This window comes from Colias eurytheme, chromosome 15 (assembly GCF_061535395.1).
Source record: "Colias eurytheme isolate Ceu_HAF_F1 chromosome 15, ilColEury1 Martin Lab GWU primary, whole genome shotgun sequence".
Lineage (NCBI taxonomy): Eukaryota > Metazoa > Arthropoda > Insecta > Lepidoptera > Pieridae > Colias > Colias eurytheme.
Window position 1 is genome coordinate 103,056 of NC_142994.1, and position 15,151 is coordinate 118,206.

Sequence of the window (15,151 nt, forward strand, 5' to 3'; positions counted from 1 at the left end):
AGTAGACCTACGTGTCAGTAAAGTGATTAACGGTTCAACTGGAGCAACAAAAACCTCAGACGTTTTTTAAAACATGGCACTGAAGAAATATAATATGTATATAAGTATTTATTTAAAATTATATATGTATGTTTATCAGCCATCTGGTTTCCACAACACAAGCGAAGGCTTAGTATGGGATCAGATCGTGCCGTGTGTGAAAAATTGTCCTGAAAAATATTTATTTATTTTATCATGTTGTCACTCAATCAAATTTTAGGTCGCTCAAATAATCACCGATTACTCCGAGGTTTCTGAACCGATTTACGTGATTCTTTATTCGATGCGGAATGGTGTCGAATTGGTCCCATAAAAATTTTATTCGGATAGGCCCAGTAGTTTTTATTTTATGAGCATTTTTGTCTGTACTTGATGACTTATTTAAAATGTAGCAAGTAAATTTGATTCACTTCCCGGTAACATATTGAGCTGAAATCTTGTATACGTATGTAAATTGGATAGCGATGAAACATTTATATCATGAAATAGAGCTGATTTGATGATAGAATCGGAAGGTGGCCATAGGAACTCAGTAATATATTGACTCAATTTTTTCGAGTTTGGGCTCGTTTGATTCGTGTTGAAAAATACACTAAAAAGTATTAAATAAAAATAACTACGTTAAAAACAACCGACTTCAAAAACGGAAAAGTAAAAAATAAAAAAGATTTGATATTATTAATAACTACATATTATTTAGATGTGCTATTTATTAAATAGGTTTGAAGTCGGTGCACGGGCTAAATACTAAGTGCCTATCAAATCTTTTTTATTTTTTACTTTTCCGTTTTTGAAGTCGGTTGTTTTTAACATAGTTATTGTTATGTATTTTAAGTAACTTAAATAATTAATGTTATTATTATTATTATGTGTATCTCATCCATAATACTCGGGTACCATCATAAGGAAGGTACCCGGTCCTTTGGAAGGCTTACGTGGGGACACGGATCCAACACGCAGAGGCCCTTTAGAGAACTTTACTGTGTTGTGGGACACCAGCCGCAGCCTGCCCATGACTGCACTATATAGATACAGTCCTAGGCAGTCCGCGGCCGATGTAGGACTATTTCGAGATATGGAAAACAAAATAAACTGGGCTATGGAGTGGGATGTTAAATGGGCCGGTATTTGGGAACTATTGGAAACTATGGCACCTGATTTCTACTAAAAGAAAGTAAAAATATGTTGGCAGGTGGTGACTCGCCCTCTCACTGTATGGGCCCCCGAAATAAGTCGCTGCAATAGTGCGACAAGGGGGCAACATATTGTGAGCAGCTAAGGGTGGAGAGGCGTCCCTGGATTTTAAACGACGATCACGCGCTCCCTGAGGGTCCAGCATCACGTGCCCACTCGCCACTTATGATTCGCATCCACCCTTCGAGCTAAAAGCTCTCGCGACTCCACTCTGGCCAGCCGGTTAAGGCAAGCCAGAGGTGGGGGTCCTGTCCTCGTCAGGCTTCACTCCGAAATCATCACTGTTCCAATCGGTCCGAATGTCCGATGTTGATATGTGACGTCAGCTAGTTCACACATGTTCAACGCTGTGAATTACGGCCCGAGCCCTCAAAGGATCCTGCAGTGGGATCTTAATATGTGGGCTTGACGATGATGACTTTCTATGAGGAATTGATTTGTATTTTTGTGATGAGTGAAATAAATAATACGGAAATTAGTGTTGATGCACTGTGCACTTAGAAAGAAAAATTGTTAGATTATGGTTTTCCACATAATTTATTAGTAATTAGTAGGATATCGTATGTATCTTCTGAGCTGTAGAAGCAATACGCCCTATATGAATAATTAGTAGACGGGTTGTTTGGATACGATCGACGCGTCTGTTAGCGGTCGAGATGAATGCGGCAAGCGACTAACGAGCACTCGCACGTTGCAGGAAGGCCCGCCGCAAGGAGCGCGAGGGCGAGGGCGGCGGCGACCCCAAGCTGTACCTGCAGGAGGCGCTGCTGGAGCGCAAGCTGCCCGAGCTCGACATGCGCCAGTTGGTGGAGCTGCCGCACGGCCTCGACTACAACGAGTGGCTCGCCTCGCACAGTACGTACGCTAACAATTATAGTACAACATTATATTATACTTATCTACATATTTGTTTGGCAATTCAAATACTCTAAATTACTTTAATGGATTTCGTATAAAACATGCAGACATAAGAATAATGCTAATAATATAAATAGGTTATCACAGAGTAAGTAATTTAAAATACTTAAGTTTGATTAAGTGATTCATCATTAAGTGATTAAGTGAAAAAAGGATTCAATAAAACTATTGAACAGTGAAAAATAAAATAAATAAATAAAGCTAATTACAGTTTGACTACACTATTAGAAAAAATTGAGATACTAGTGTTAAGTTTAGTACTAATTATTCTATGTGGACCCCGTACGGGTTTACCCGCAGGCTTTTAAGCCTCCCCCAAAGAGTGCCACTTGCCCCAGTCTTGGGCTGAGTTCAGCCAATTTCCGCTAGCAACTGCTACTATTTCCTCAGCCCACCTGGCCCTTGGTCGACCCCTTGTCCTGGTGCCTCTTGGCTCCGACCATTTCAATGACCTTAGGGTCCATCTATCGTCTTTGTAGCGAGCCAAGTGACCCGCCCACTTCCATTTTCCCTTCAGTGAAAAACCTAAGGCATCACATACTTTTGTTTTTTTTTGAATCGATGTTCTATCTTTAAGTTTGATGCCTTGGCAGCTTCTTTCGATTCTTCTCTGGGAAGTCTGGATCTAGTTTTTCAGTAATTGTGCAAAAGCTACAAGGGCTTACTAAATTCTGAGAATTTCTCAATCACCTGGTCCACTACTTGGACATGGTCCAATGTGCTGAAAATTAAATAAAGGTACACAATGAAATGAATTATTATTTCCAAACTGTGTTGTCCTCGGACCAAGCTAGCACACTTTAAAGTCGTTATACAAAGATAGTTCATACACAAGCATTTTGAGCACGTAGATAAATACACGTATTCGTAACGTTAATAATATTTAACGTTTGAGAATAAGTGTACATCAATTAAATAAAATCTGAACAGTACACAGCAGTGGTTTGTAGATAACAAAAAGCGAAGTAACGTTAATAGTATACTATGACAAACGTGGGAAGCGTGCAGCTTGCGGCCGCGGCAGTGGGGCCACCGCGCGCGCCCTTGTGACCTCGATAGATAACTTGTGACACTCCGTGCATTTATAATTCATTTTAACTTAAAATGGAGTTTTCGCAACCTTCCGAAAGTCGACTCGAACGCTTCGTTTCGCTCCCTGTGACCCCTTGTGTGCGTGTTACAGCGCTGGCGCTGTTCGAGCACGTGAACCTGCTGTACGGCACCGTGTCGGAGTTCTGCACGGCGGCCAGCTGCGGCGACATGGCGGGCCCGGGCGGCCGCTCGTACGCGTGGTACGACGAGCGCGGCAAGAAGTCGCGCGTCGCGGCGCCGCAGTACGTCGACTATGTCATGACCTACACGCAGAAGACCATCAACGACGAGACTATTTTTCCTACTAAGTACGGTAAGCGAGAGGCCCTTTCGTAACGCTCGAAGAGCGGTGCGATCATTACCTTTACGACGCGGACGCTATAAAAACTTGAGCATAAGCTCAAGTAGATAGAACCGTATCTATCGAGCTAGACTAACGTTATCCTCGTCTACATTGCTAAGACCGGCCGCACATGGCCTATAATAAATAAAAAGTCTGAGTTCAGAATCTGAACACGAGTAAATAAATAGTACAGAGACAAAGCTTCACACAACCGCGCAAATTTGCACGTAATCAGCAGATTATCATAATAATTAATAACACATACATGTATTTTATTACTGTAAGTACATACACTGTAATTTTTGTCTGCTTTTGTTTTTTCATTTTATTGTAAAAATAGTAGATCAAGATCCCACGACGGCCAGACATTCCTTTCTTTAATAAAGTTGAAAGTTTCTCTGTTATAACTTTCATTATAGTTTAAAAGCTAAATTTTATATATGTTACTTGGGGACCTATAAAAAGATGTTACCTTAAGAGCCAGACAGTTTTCATGGTTCTTACATCTAGCCAGACACATTTAAAAAATAACTAACATATCATCAAATTCACATAACTACCTAAAAGCGTAACAAATATGAAATAACCCACTAAAAACATAAGTTAACTATTATTTTATTATTTTATTAAAATAATAAAAGTATAATATACAGGGTGTAATCGTTAAGTGTGCACAAGCGATTATTCCGTAACTATTGCAGATATCAAAAAACTTTAAACTGATATCGAAAGTACTTAACCTAATGAGTAAAATGGCCATAATAAATTTTTAAAAATAAAACGAGAAATAACCAAAAATGTTACATTAAACGCTCCCATACAATTTATTTCCCATACATTTTGTATTCATAGTAGATTTTCGAAGTGACGTCCTTATTGTGCAATACAATGAGGAGGTCTATTTACAGTTTCTAAATGAACTTCCCTCCAAATTTGCGAAGTAATTAAAGCAGCAAACCAAAAAAACAAAAAAAGCTAAAATCTTTCATATTAAATGTATAGGTTGATCCAAAAGTAATGATAATTGGGTATTTCCTGTGCACATAAAAATATAAAATAAATGTTTTATGCTTGCTCATGTAATCACTAAGTTATCACAAAAAAATTATATCTACAGGCCACGTTTCCAAGTATTAACATTAATTTTAATGTGAACAGTGCGAGCCAAAATGTTTCCCGACGAAAAGAAGAAACAACGATTCGACATTTATAGGGTGAATTTCTAAATTTTTAATGAGATCAGGATAATTTTTTGTCACGATTTGTGACCATGGGCGTTACCTGGGCTCACCATATTTATGCTGAAACCAAGAAACAATCAATGGCCTGGATGCGAGCTTCCAAAGTGACGGTGAAGATTTTCAAAGTGAAAATTAGTGGGATAGATTAAAGCCGTAGTTTTTTGGGACGCTGAAGAAATGTGGAATATTTTAAGAAGGTAGCCACTACTACACAGGGCTCTTACTACACAGACCAAATTAAAAGATTGCGGGTTGGCGGAATGTTGGTTTACCAAGACAACGCACCAGATCACAAAGCGTCAGTTGCGATGGCTGCCAATCAAAAATCGGCATTGAAAATGCTTGAACACCCACCCTGTTTGTAAGATCTAGCTCCTAGTTAATTCTATCTCTTACCTCGGCACAAGAAACACCGTCGATACAAGAAATTTTAAGACGACAGCGAAGTGATGGCCGATTTTGAGGGGTTTTTGTAGATGAAGTCAAAGTTTTTTTTTTCTAAGTTAAGGAAAAAAAATATCGTTGTATATTATCTAGTTAGAAGACTATCTAGAGAAATACATAATTATTTTAACTGTAATGACCTTGTTTAATATTGATTATCATTACTTTTGGATCAACCCATGTACATGGGATATTCATATCTCATACTAAATGTATGGGAGGGTTTAAAGTTAATTTTTTAGATATTTCTTGTATTATTTTTAAAATAATTTGGAAAATCCAAAAGTGCACGCCTCATAATTTTTTTTTAATAAATATTTATTAATTATTATTTTTGTTTATTTAATAACAATTAAACCACATCTAATCAGACCCTGAAAAATGAAAGGGTTCTATTCCTGAGCATACTCAAGCGTAAGAGAAAAAAAAAGACTCGATTAGTAAAGTATTTCGGTCGCTATCGTGTTAACAAGAAAAAGGATCCGCACATACAGACACACGGACGTCCAAGACAGAACTTTTTTAAACTGTTTTTTAACTAGTTTAAATAACAAAAATGACATCAAAAATATCATGAACGTTAAAAATAATGTTTTTTCTTAATATGTGTGTGTATGTATTATCTTACAAGTGCAATGTATGATACATAAAGACATTTTAAGTTTGAAAAATCAGATGTTTTGCGCGAAGTGAAAGTAGTACCCACCTCAACGCTTCGCTTATGAGGCGTGCAAAATTATTATGGCCATTTTACTCATTAGGTTAAGTACTTTCGATATCAGTTTAAAGTTTTTTGATATCTGTAATAGTTACGGAATAATCGCCTGTGCACACTTAACGATTACACCCTGTATAAGTAATAAAGTTATTCCTTATCTTTTACGAGGACTTATGATGATGGAATTTCACGTATCCCGATGACTTTTTTATTGTGCCATCGAGATACGTGAAATTCCATCAACATAAGTCCCCGTAAAAGATGAGTAATAACATTATTACTTATTTATTATACTTTTATTTTTTTAATAATTATATTAAACGAATGCTTTAGTGGGTTATTTCATATTTGTTACGCTTTTAGGTAGATAAGTGAATTTGATGATATGTTAGTTATTTTTTAAATGTGTCTGGCTAGATGTAAGAACCATGAAAACTGTCTGGCTCTTAAGGTAACATCTTTTTATAGGTCCCCAAGTAACATATATAAAATTTAGCTTTTAAACTATAATGAAAGTTAGGTACAATTTTATACACCCTTACTACCTGTTTCCTGCCAAAGTAACCACAACCCAGACTTGATAATCGCTAGTCGTTCTTATCTGTATCGGAGACATATAAAGAGAAACTTTCAACTTTATTAAAGAAAGGAATGTCTGGCCGTCGTGGGCTCTTGATCTATAGTCTAATACTATTGTGTATAGAAGACATAGCTTTGGTCAAATTATCATTTTCAATATTGCTGTGAACAAATCGTGATAATAATTCTGCAGCTTTTAATGCCTCTTCTGCGGTAGGTAATGGTGATTCCTCGACTTCCTCTTCCCCATCACTTTCCAGTTGTTCCTTAGCACTAATGTTTATATATTACTACGATATTTTCATCGGTGGGTTCTTCGGATGTGAGGAGATCGCTATCAATGACAACATAATCTTCCCATATTTCTGTGTAAAGAATCATGCCGGTCATTATAACCAGACATAATTTATTAAAAATGGGTCATAATAAGCGGCATGTCACTATAAGGGAAGTCAATATATCCGATTTTTTATAAAGAATTTTATATGAAAACCAAACTTCGTAGTGCAATTACGCCATAATAACCGGTTGGGTAATATAGGCGGAGTCATAATAAACGGATTCTACTGTACATTTTTATTGGGTTGGTACAAATCATGCGTGCTATTTATTTACTCATGTGATGTGAATTCAGATTGCACAGATAAGCATAAATTTTCCCTGTTCCCCATATACTTTCGGATATAAATTTTTCAATCAAAATCCGTCTGACGTGCGTACCGATTTCCGAATTCCGGACCTAAAATTAATGTTATGAATTTAGAACGTAAAAAATATCTGTCTGTTTTCTCCGACGTGACATCTGGTCGTCGGAGAGAACAGACAATCAATCGTTGAATCACAGCGAACGAGTTCCCGGCGCAGTTCGAGGCGGTGGTGCGGCGCGTGGTGCGGCTGCTGTTCCACGTGGTGGCGCACCTGTACGCGGCGCACTTCCGCGAGCTGGCGCTGCTGCGGCTGCACGCGCACCTGCACCTCACCTTCGCGCACCTCACGGCGCTCGACCGCCGCTTCGCGCTGCTCGACGCCAAGGAGACCGAGGTACGCCTCTACAGAAACCACTTGCTCCACTCTAAAGTACGGCGCAGTTCGAGGCGGTGGTGCGGCGCGTGGTGCGGCTGCTGTTCCACGTGGTGGCGCTTCTGAAGTACTAAAGCGATGACATTTCCTACGATAGCAATCAAAACTCTGTTTATTAAATTTATTTTTAAATTTACGGCATCACGCGGTGTATATAATAATTATATGGAATTGTTTTTCTTACGCATACTTGTTATGTTTACAGGTTCTCCGCGACCTGGAGGTGGCGCTGCGGCTGACGGAGCCGACGAGCGCGGGGGGTGCGGGGGCGGGGGCGGGGGCGGGCGGTGCGGGGGCGGCGGGCGCGGGGGCGGCGGGCGACAGCGGCGAGGAGGCGTCCCCGCGGCGGCGCTCGCCCGTGGTGACGCAGCCGCTGGCGTCCGCGTGACCGCCGCGCGAGCCGCCCGAGCCGCCCGCCCGCTAGCGCCGCCCGCGCCCGCCGCCGCCCCGCTCCCGGCCGCCCCCGGCCCGCCGCCGGCCCCCGGCCTGCCGCATACCCGCCACCGGCCCGCCGTCGGGGCGCTTCACGATTGCGAGATGCCTTCCGTGACTCGACCGAGTAGTTGACGCGTGTACGTTCCGTAACTTGAAGAATTGTTACTCTATTGTAAATATTTCAATCTGTTAAGTAGTTTTAGGTGATTATTAGTTTATAAATTTGTGATTGCTTTGGTTGTAAATAAAAGTGATATTTGTTTAACTAATAAACTGAAAGCTTTATCGAAGTTTTATATTGTTTTTTTTTTTCAAAACTCACCCTAGATCCTATATAGGGTCAACCGGGGCAAATGCAACTATGGGGCTATGGCAACTAGGTATCATAACTAATTTATTAGAGTTGTTGTAATATATCGCCACCGATGATTCAATACCTCAACGACTAATACTGTGCCTCCAGTGAATAAGGGAGTAAGACGAGTTATTCCCTTTGGTTTTTATTGCACCATTGGATTCAGCTCGTCAAAATACACAACATATCAAAAGGTCATATCTCTAGCTGCGTCCTAACCCATTTTTTCGAATGACCCAAACGGTATAAGTAGGGTGTGATTAACGGTATAAGTTACCTTATCCATCATTTTAGGCAATCGCAAAGGAACTATTCGTCTCGAGTCAAAAGTACCCACGAACACAAAGACGTATGTGTAGTTATACTTTTTGAATAAAGACTTAATTCATTTTGTTCCATCAGTCCTAACACTATTTTAGTATAAACGCATTTGTGTCATTTTTCTAACATGAGCATAAAGGAACAACTCTTTTAGTGTCATTGGTTCAAGTGACGACATGAGACAGTTTGGCATTAATGCCGTGTTGCTATTGGTCTATTTGAATACTGCACGGAAACAACACACACTATTCCTTATTATTTTTAAATCGTTTTTTCAATAAATCTGCAACAACAAATCTTTATATTTTTTTAAAAAGGTATTTATCAGTTAACTTGGGATACTAATATATTTCTATGGAAATTAACTATTTTTTGCAATAGATATTAAAAATACAGTTAACACATTAAGTGCATTTAATGATATTATACTCTTTGTTTATATAAATACAGAACGATAATTGAATCATCTAAAAAAAGCCAACAAAAATGTTAAACTTATATTTTCTTCTTATAATTGGGTAAGTTTTTAAAAAATAACTCGTTTTTACTCTTACGTTCAAATCTGTGCTTAATTTTTTCATAAAATCTTTGCGGCTCATTGTATTTTCTTTATTTATCTACATTATTTTGATATTATATGATATAGAAATTGTTAAAATTCTATATCATGCCGTAAAATATCGCCACTGACCAACTATAACTTTTCCTGTATTAACTGAACATACAGGAATATGGTTTTCGGGCTTCTCTTATCTCTTTATAGTGCTTGTATCCTCAATGTATACCACCATGACATTGTGGCGTTGCCACTTTTATTACCTATATTTTATTATCTGTGGCGTTCCGAAACGGAAGGCACTTGATCGAATTTTAAATTGATTCGACGATTAATTTTCACTAGGACAATAGTTAATACGCAAAACGCAATACGCAGTTGATACGTATTTAATACCAATACTCAATGATTGTCTCCTGCTAACCTGTACAGACTAGACTCATTGTGGTGACTGGTGAAACATTGTATAGCATTAACAACATAGTACTGTATTATTGAAAGATCGATTAAAGGTTTATTTTACAATCTACGACTTTCATTATACATGGGTTATAACAAAACCCCATAACATATTCGGTTTTACTCCGGACAACATCTTCAGCCACCCAATCCCAATCTTCTTGAAGTCCAAATCCAGCGGAGGACAATAATCGTCATTTACTAAAATTGAAGGCTTTCGTCCTAGTATAAAAGTTGTCTGGATCCCATTTTATACTCAATCTATAGTATAATACTATAGATATCATGTGAAACGTGACTTTGTAAAAAATTATTCAAATAAATCACAAAATAAAAATTTGAAACAATCTTAAAAGTTACGAAAAGCCCAATTATACGTCAAAATGACGCACAACATCCTCTTTACAACCAAATGGCGGAATTTACCGGGATGAGCCAACTATGTACTGCTAGGTCTCGACGGCTAATAAGTTGGTTCTGGATTTTGCAGCGATTCGATGGTAAATAATATAGAAGAGTTCATACGTCAAATTTACGTAGATTGGACTTCTAGGGTTAAATGCATAAATACCTAAATGTTGTTTTGTTTTTATTATCTAATAACGATAAAAAAACCCGTTGATTTCATTCGTTTTTCAAGCTACGTGCATAGTTTTTCCACTAAAATGCCTCAATTGAGTCATAAAGTACACAAATTTCAAGCATAATAAGTCACATCATTTCTATAAAACCAAAACTGGCAATAATATAAGTCGTGTTGTGCGATTATGAACATAGTGCATAAGGGCATAAGTCGTTATATTGCAAAGAGTAAAAAAAAAATTATGTGAATACATTGAGTTATTCCATGAAGTACTCGTTCATAAGGCAACAACTACAAAAAAACACGAAAAAAGTATATTTATGGGGTTGTTACAATATGTGTTCATATGTAAAACTATAGTCTAACATCATATCTTACCCATACAAGCTTAAAATTTTGAATTAATAAAGATTTAGTATTGATATATAGTTTTTTGTCTCTCCTGAAAAGTGCTGTTTTTGAGTTATTCCCTTATTCACTGGAGGCACAGATTATAAATCTTACAAGTAATAGATGGTGCCACTACGATGAAAACTATTTGATTGATAGGCCATTTTGTCAAACCGCTATTTTGAAGTTGGTGTGCGTAAAAACAGGTGTCGAGTTTTACAGACAAAAAAATTGTTTAGGAGTGATTTTTTGCAGGTGTTTTTGATTGGACACGATTATCACAAGCCGTTAAGCATATTTCATTTATATTTTTAATGCGTTAGTTGACTCTATTTTATGTTATTGATGCAGTTACAATTGCCTCATGAAAATTTCACTGTGGGGTTATTGCAACTGTGAGGTTAGTTGCAATAGCCCCTTATATTTTTGTATGAAACTAAAAACACTAGTGATGTGACAGTGTCGATATTTTTAATTTATTATGTCCTTCTTGGTGGTCAAAATATACTTTCTTTATGATTAATTAAAGAAGAACCATCGATTATTTCTTCGATATTATGTACCCAGAGACGGGTTCATAAGTAAAATTCAAATTAGATAAAAAAGCGTGGTTAAAGAATATAACTAATAACGATAGGTAGGATAGTTCCGTGATTGTTCAAGTAATTTTTAGTAAACGGTTGATTAACTAATAAACGTATTTTGTTTGGTTTACGTTTTTAACAATATTTAACACAAAGAATATTATTTTTTCTGACCAAAAACTAAAATTGACTTAGTAGGTAGGGGCACTGTATTTTTTTTTGTTGCGATTTAAAGTGGTAAATCAAAGTACATGAGTTTTTCCTCTAAATAATGCGGCGCCATCTACGATCGCAACGTTATTGTAGCAATAGTTCCCTAATACCACAGACTAATAATAATATATTTACGTATCTAATACACAATAGTACGATACAAATCACACGCAGAATAATAAAAAAATATCGATGAATAAGTTTTTTGCATTCCCCACACTAATTCTCTAACAAATAGTTGCATTTGCCCCACAATCAGAAAAATAAGTTTTTTTCTGAAAACTAGTCCTTGCTACGCGGTAATACAGTTCAAAATCCTATGAATAACATGAAATCTCATAAATATATTCTATATTCGTTGTTTTCATAGAAATCTAAATAACAAGACACTAGAAGTCGTAAGCGTGCGTGACCTTGTCGCCACTCAGGTGATTTGCACATCACCAGTTGCATTCGTCACTGTTCAGTTGCTCTGGAGACGTATGAGTGTATACATGGTGTGTTTCAGCAATTCCCATTGCGGAAATTCTTCCACAAGTTGTAATTATACTTATAAAGGAATAATATTTCATCGGAAAATATTTTTTTTTAGAAATAATGCCGTTTTTCCTTAAAATTATAGAATATTTACAAGTATTACGAGTATCACCATAGTAATCGAAATAACAATGAATGACACAGTCTACCATTCTTATTATCACGTTTGTTCGTATTGGAGCAAAAAGTCTCATATACTTAGGGATGTTATTCTAAAATAAACCGTAAATTCGTGCGTTAGGATACATATTCAAAAGCTTAATTTAATAGTTAAGTTAGTTTTCACTAAAATCGAGCTGTCCAATAAAAGGCATAGTTTACTTGTGTGTACTGTTTAGCTTTCGGTTTGAATGTGTTGATTTTGGCGACAGCGGTTTTCATACGAATTATGACAATAAAGCACTTCTATGTGTCTTGTTATTTAGATTTCTATGGTTGTTTTATATGAAATAGAAGAAGAGCTATGGCAGTTAGTTGCATTTACCCCCGACTAGGGGTTAATGTAACTTTTTCTACCAATTTTAGGAAATATTCTCACTACCAGTTATTTATAAGATTACTGTATTGCTTGATTGGTTTAAAATAATCTTGAATAAATACAAAAAACAATAAATGGGTCAAATAAATGACCAAATATAAAAGGAGATAACTGCAACCTATCAAACTTGAAACTTGTTATTTTTTAGTTGCATTTGCCCCGGTTGACCCTACATATAAATATCTAAAAATACACAACAATAATGTATCTGTCCAATTGAAACATTCTATATCTGCAATCTGCATTGACTACCCGCACCACGAGCCGAGTTCCGAGCCATACGGACAAATCCGTTATCTCCCACACATTACCTACACGAGGACGTCGCTCGCAGTCACTTGTATAAGGGACCAAATACCAGAATTAAATGAATTGATTTTTTTCTTTACTTAAATTATATTACGGTTAAATAATATACCATAAAATCGCTTAGGCTTTAGGCTTTAAACCGTCTTGGTTACCATTTACTGGCGGGCGCATCCGCCGAACACTTGGCTTCAAACGGGAGCAAAACGAAAAATTTCAATTTTTTTTTACTTTTAGAGCAAAAAACATTTGACGACTTTTGCTCATGTATGAGTAAGATCTAGCGAACTGATCGACTATCATTTTAATTGGGTTCATGTTAACTACACTTTTCTCACAAAACCTCAAATATCGAAATATTGAAATGAAATTAATTTATTCGCAAGAAAAGTGGTAATACAATGGTGTTATGAGAAAACTTGTTCTACACAATATAAATTACTATTTTGTAGTTTTATTAACTATTACTATTATTAACTATTTTGTATATTGTTACTATTTTTAACTATTTTGTAGTTCGTGGATTTTTTATTCTTTGAAATGTCTTGTTTCGCACGGTGCAAAAAAATAAGTACTTAGTTACCATCATTACCATTATATTCATCTATTATTATATTTACATATATTCATTACCTTCATTCATTCATTATCGTAAAAGGAGAATGACCAAAAATGTATGGAGCTTGGTCCAAATGTCCACCCCTAACGAGACCTATGTAATAAAATAGTCTACTAAATACTGAGTCATTATAACCAGACCGCAATCAAAAATATGCTGTCGGTAAAAAGTTATGACTGAGTGAAAAGTCATATTTTTTTACCTTTTTATGCGAAAAATCTCGTAAATATCATTCTGTCCATTGGACATTTTGAACTAATCTAAATAATTATGTCGTGTCATACCGCTTGCTGTCCCATGTTAGGTTCTCGCTGAAATAGACTTTGTTCAAAGGCCCGGAAGAAATAAAACGCAAGAATGCTACACAATAGTTTTATTCGTGTCAAATTAAAACACATGATTAAAAATTAACATTATATATCTCAACCATCATCTACAATAATATTGTCTAGATTCGCAGCTGGAAATTACCATCACATGGGCACAGCAACCCACAGTTCGCATACCAGATAAACATGAACAGTAATAGTTAGAAATTATAATACAATCTTGCACGTGCGTGCCTGGATCGAATCCTTGCGCGTAGCAACACAGCATGTTCAGGTTCTATGCCAAAATCTACAATATCATTAAAAACACCGTCTCTTGCTACTTCAATGCGTATATGTTCAGCATAGTAGCTACGCGCAAGTTTTACATGATATGTCCCAAGTGCAAAGAATATATATATTTATTATGTACTTTTCTTTTGCTAAACTGAAAGTTACTCTATATTTAGTGGACTATAAGTCATCATAGGTCTCGTTAGTGGTGGTCGGTGGATATTTGGACCACTTTTGTTCATTCTCCTTTCACATCAAATGCAGAATTTTGAAGTGAAAACTTCTTTAGCGGCGTTGGGTATAAAATCATAAACCCGCGTCAGGACACGTGGCCTGATCGAAAAAGCGTAAGACGGATGTTTTTTTAAGCCCTTATATTCCATGCGTAAGACTGATACCATTCCAAAATATCAAACATGCTGAACGTTAATAATCAAGTTTTCACTCCTGCCGGCACTCCCGGAGTGCAACCCGTCTTTTTTTAATTGAAAATGGGTGCTTCTTACCTATTGAATTAAATTAAAACAAGGTAGGTACATAACTACATACGTATCGATTTTCTATTTTAATAGTAAAAAAAAATTAAATAAATAAGGCTAAAGATTAGAAATTTCAAATAAGGTCAATATAAGGTAAATAATAATAGAAAATACAGTAAAATTAGGACAAAAAAGGCAAATTTTCAAAAATTTCATACAAACGCATTCAGAGGCAGTTTTAAGTACAATGCAACTAAATGTTGGAATAACCTGCCTCCTCCTTATCGTAACATTCAATCTGTGGCTAATTTTAAAAATAAATATAAAAATTATCTAATCATAAGGCAGGTAGGCCAGCTTTAGTTGCATCGTAACTAAATGTTTCACATTGTTTGCTCCCCTTACAACCTAGTCAATATATATGTAGTAAAGTTTCTATAATTCTATAACATACAAATTATAATGTAATTATGTATATTGTATATTTATGTAATATGTTTTTCTTTTTTTAATATATTAATTATTT

The 15,151-nt window shown here is 36.4% G+C and overlaps 1 protein-coding gene across 5 annotated transcripts in view; it reads left to right on the plus strand.

Annotated features, from left to right (window-relative positions):
- Mob2 (MOB kinase activator 2) overlaps window positions 1–8,051 on the plus strand; it is a 53,728-nt gene extending 45,677 nt beyond the window's left edge. For all 5 annotated transcript variants that reach the window (XM_090110423.1, XM_090110424.1, XM_090110420.1 and 2 more), the window contains 4 exons: window positions 1,931–2,088; window positions 3,335–3,556; window positions 7,413–7,609; window positions 7,854–8,051. In XM_090110423.1, the coding sequence (XP_089966549.1) occupies window positions 1,931–2,088; window positions 3,335–3,556; window positions 7,413–7,609; window positions 7,854–8,036 (760 nt within the window). In that variant the 3' untranslated portion in view covers window positions 8,037–8,051. The remainder of the gene's footprint in view (window positions 1–1,930; window positions 2,089–3,334; window positions 3,557–7,412; window positions 7,610–7,853) is intronic.
- Window positions 8,052–15,151: the final 7,100 nt, after the last annotated feature.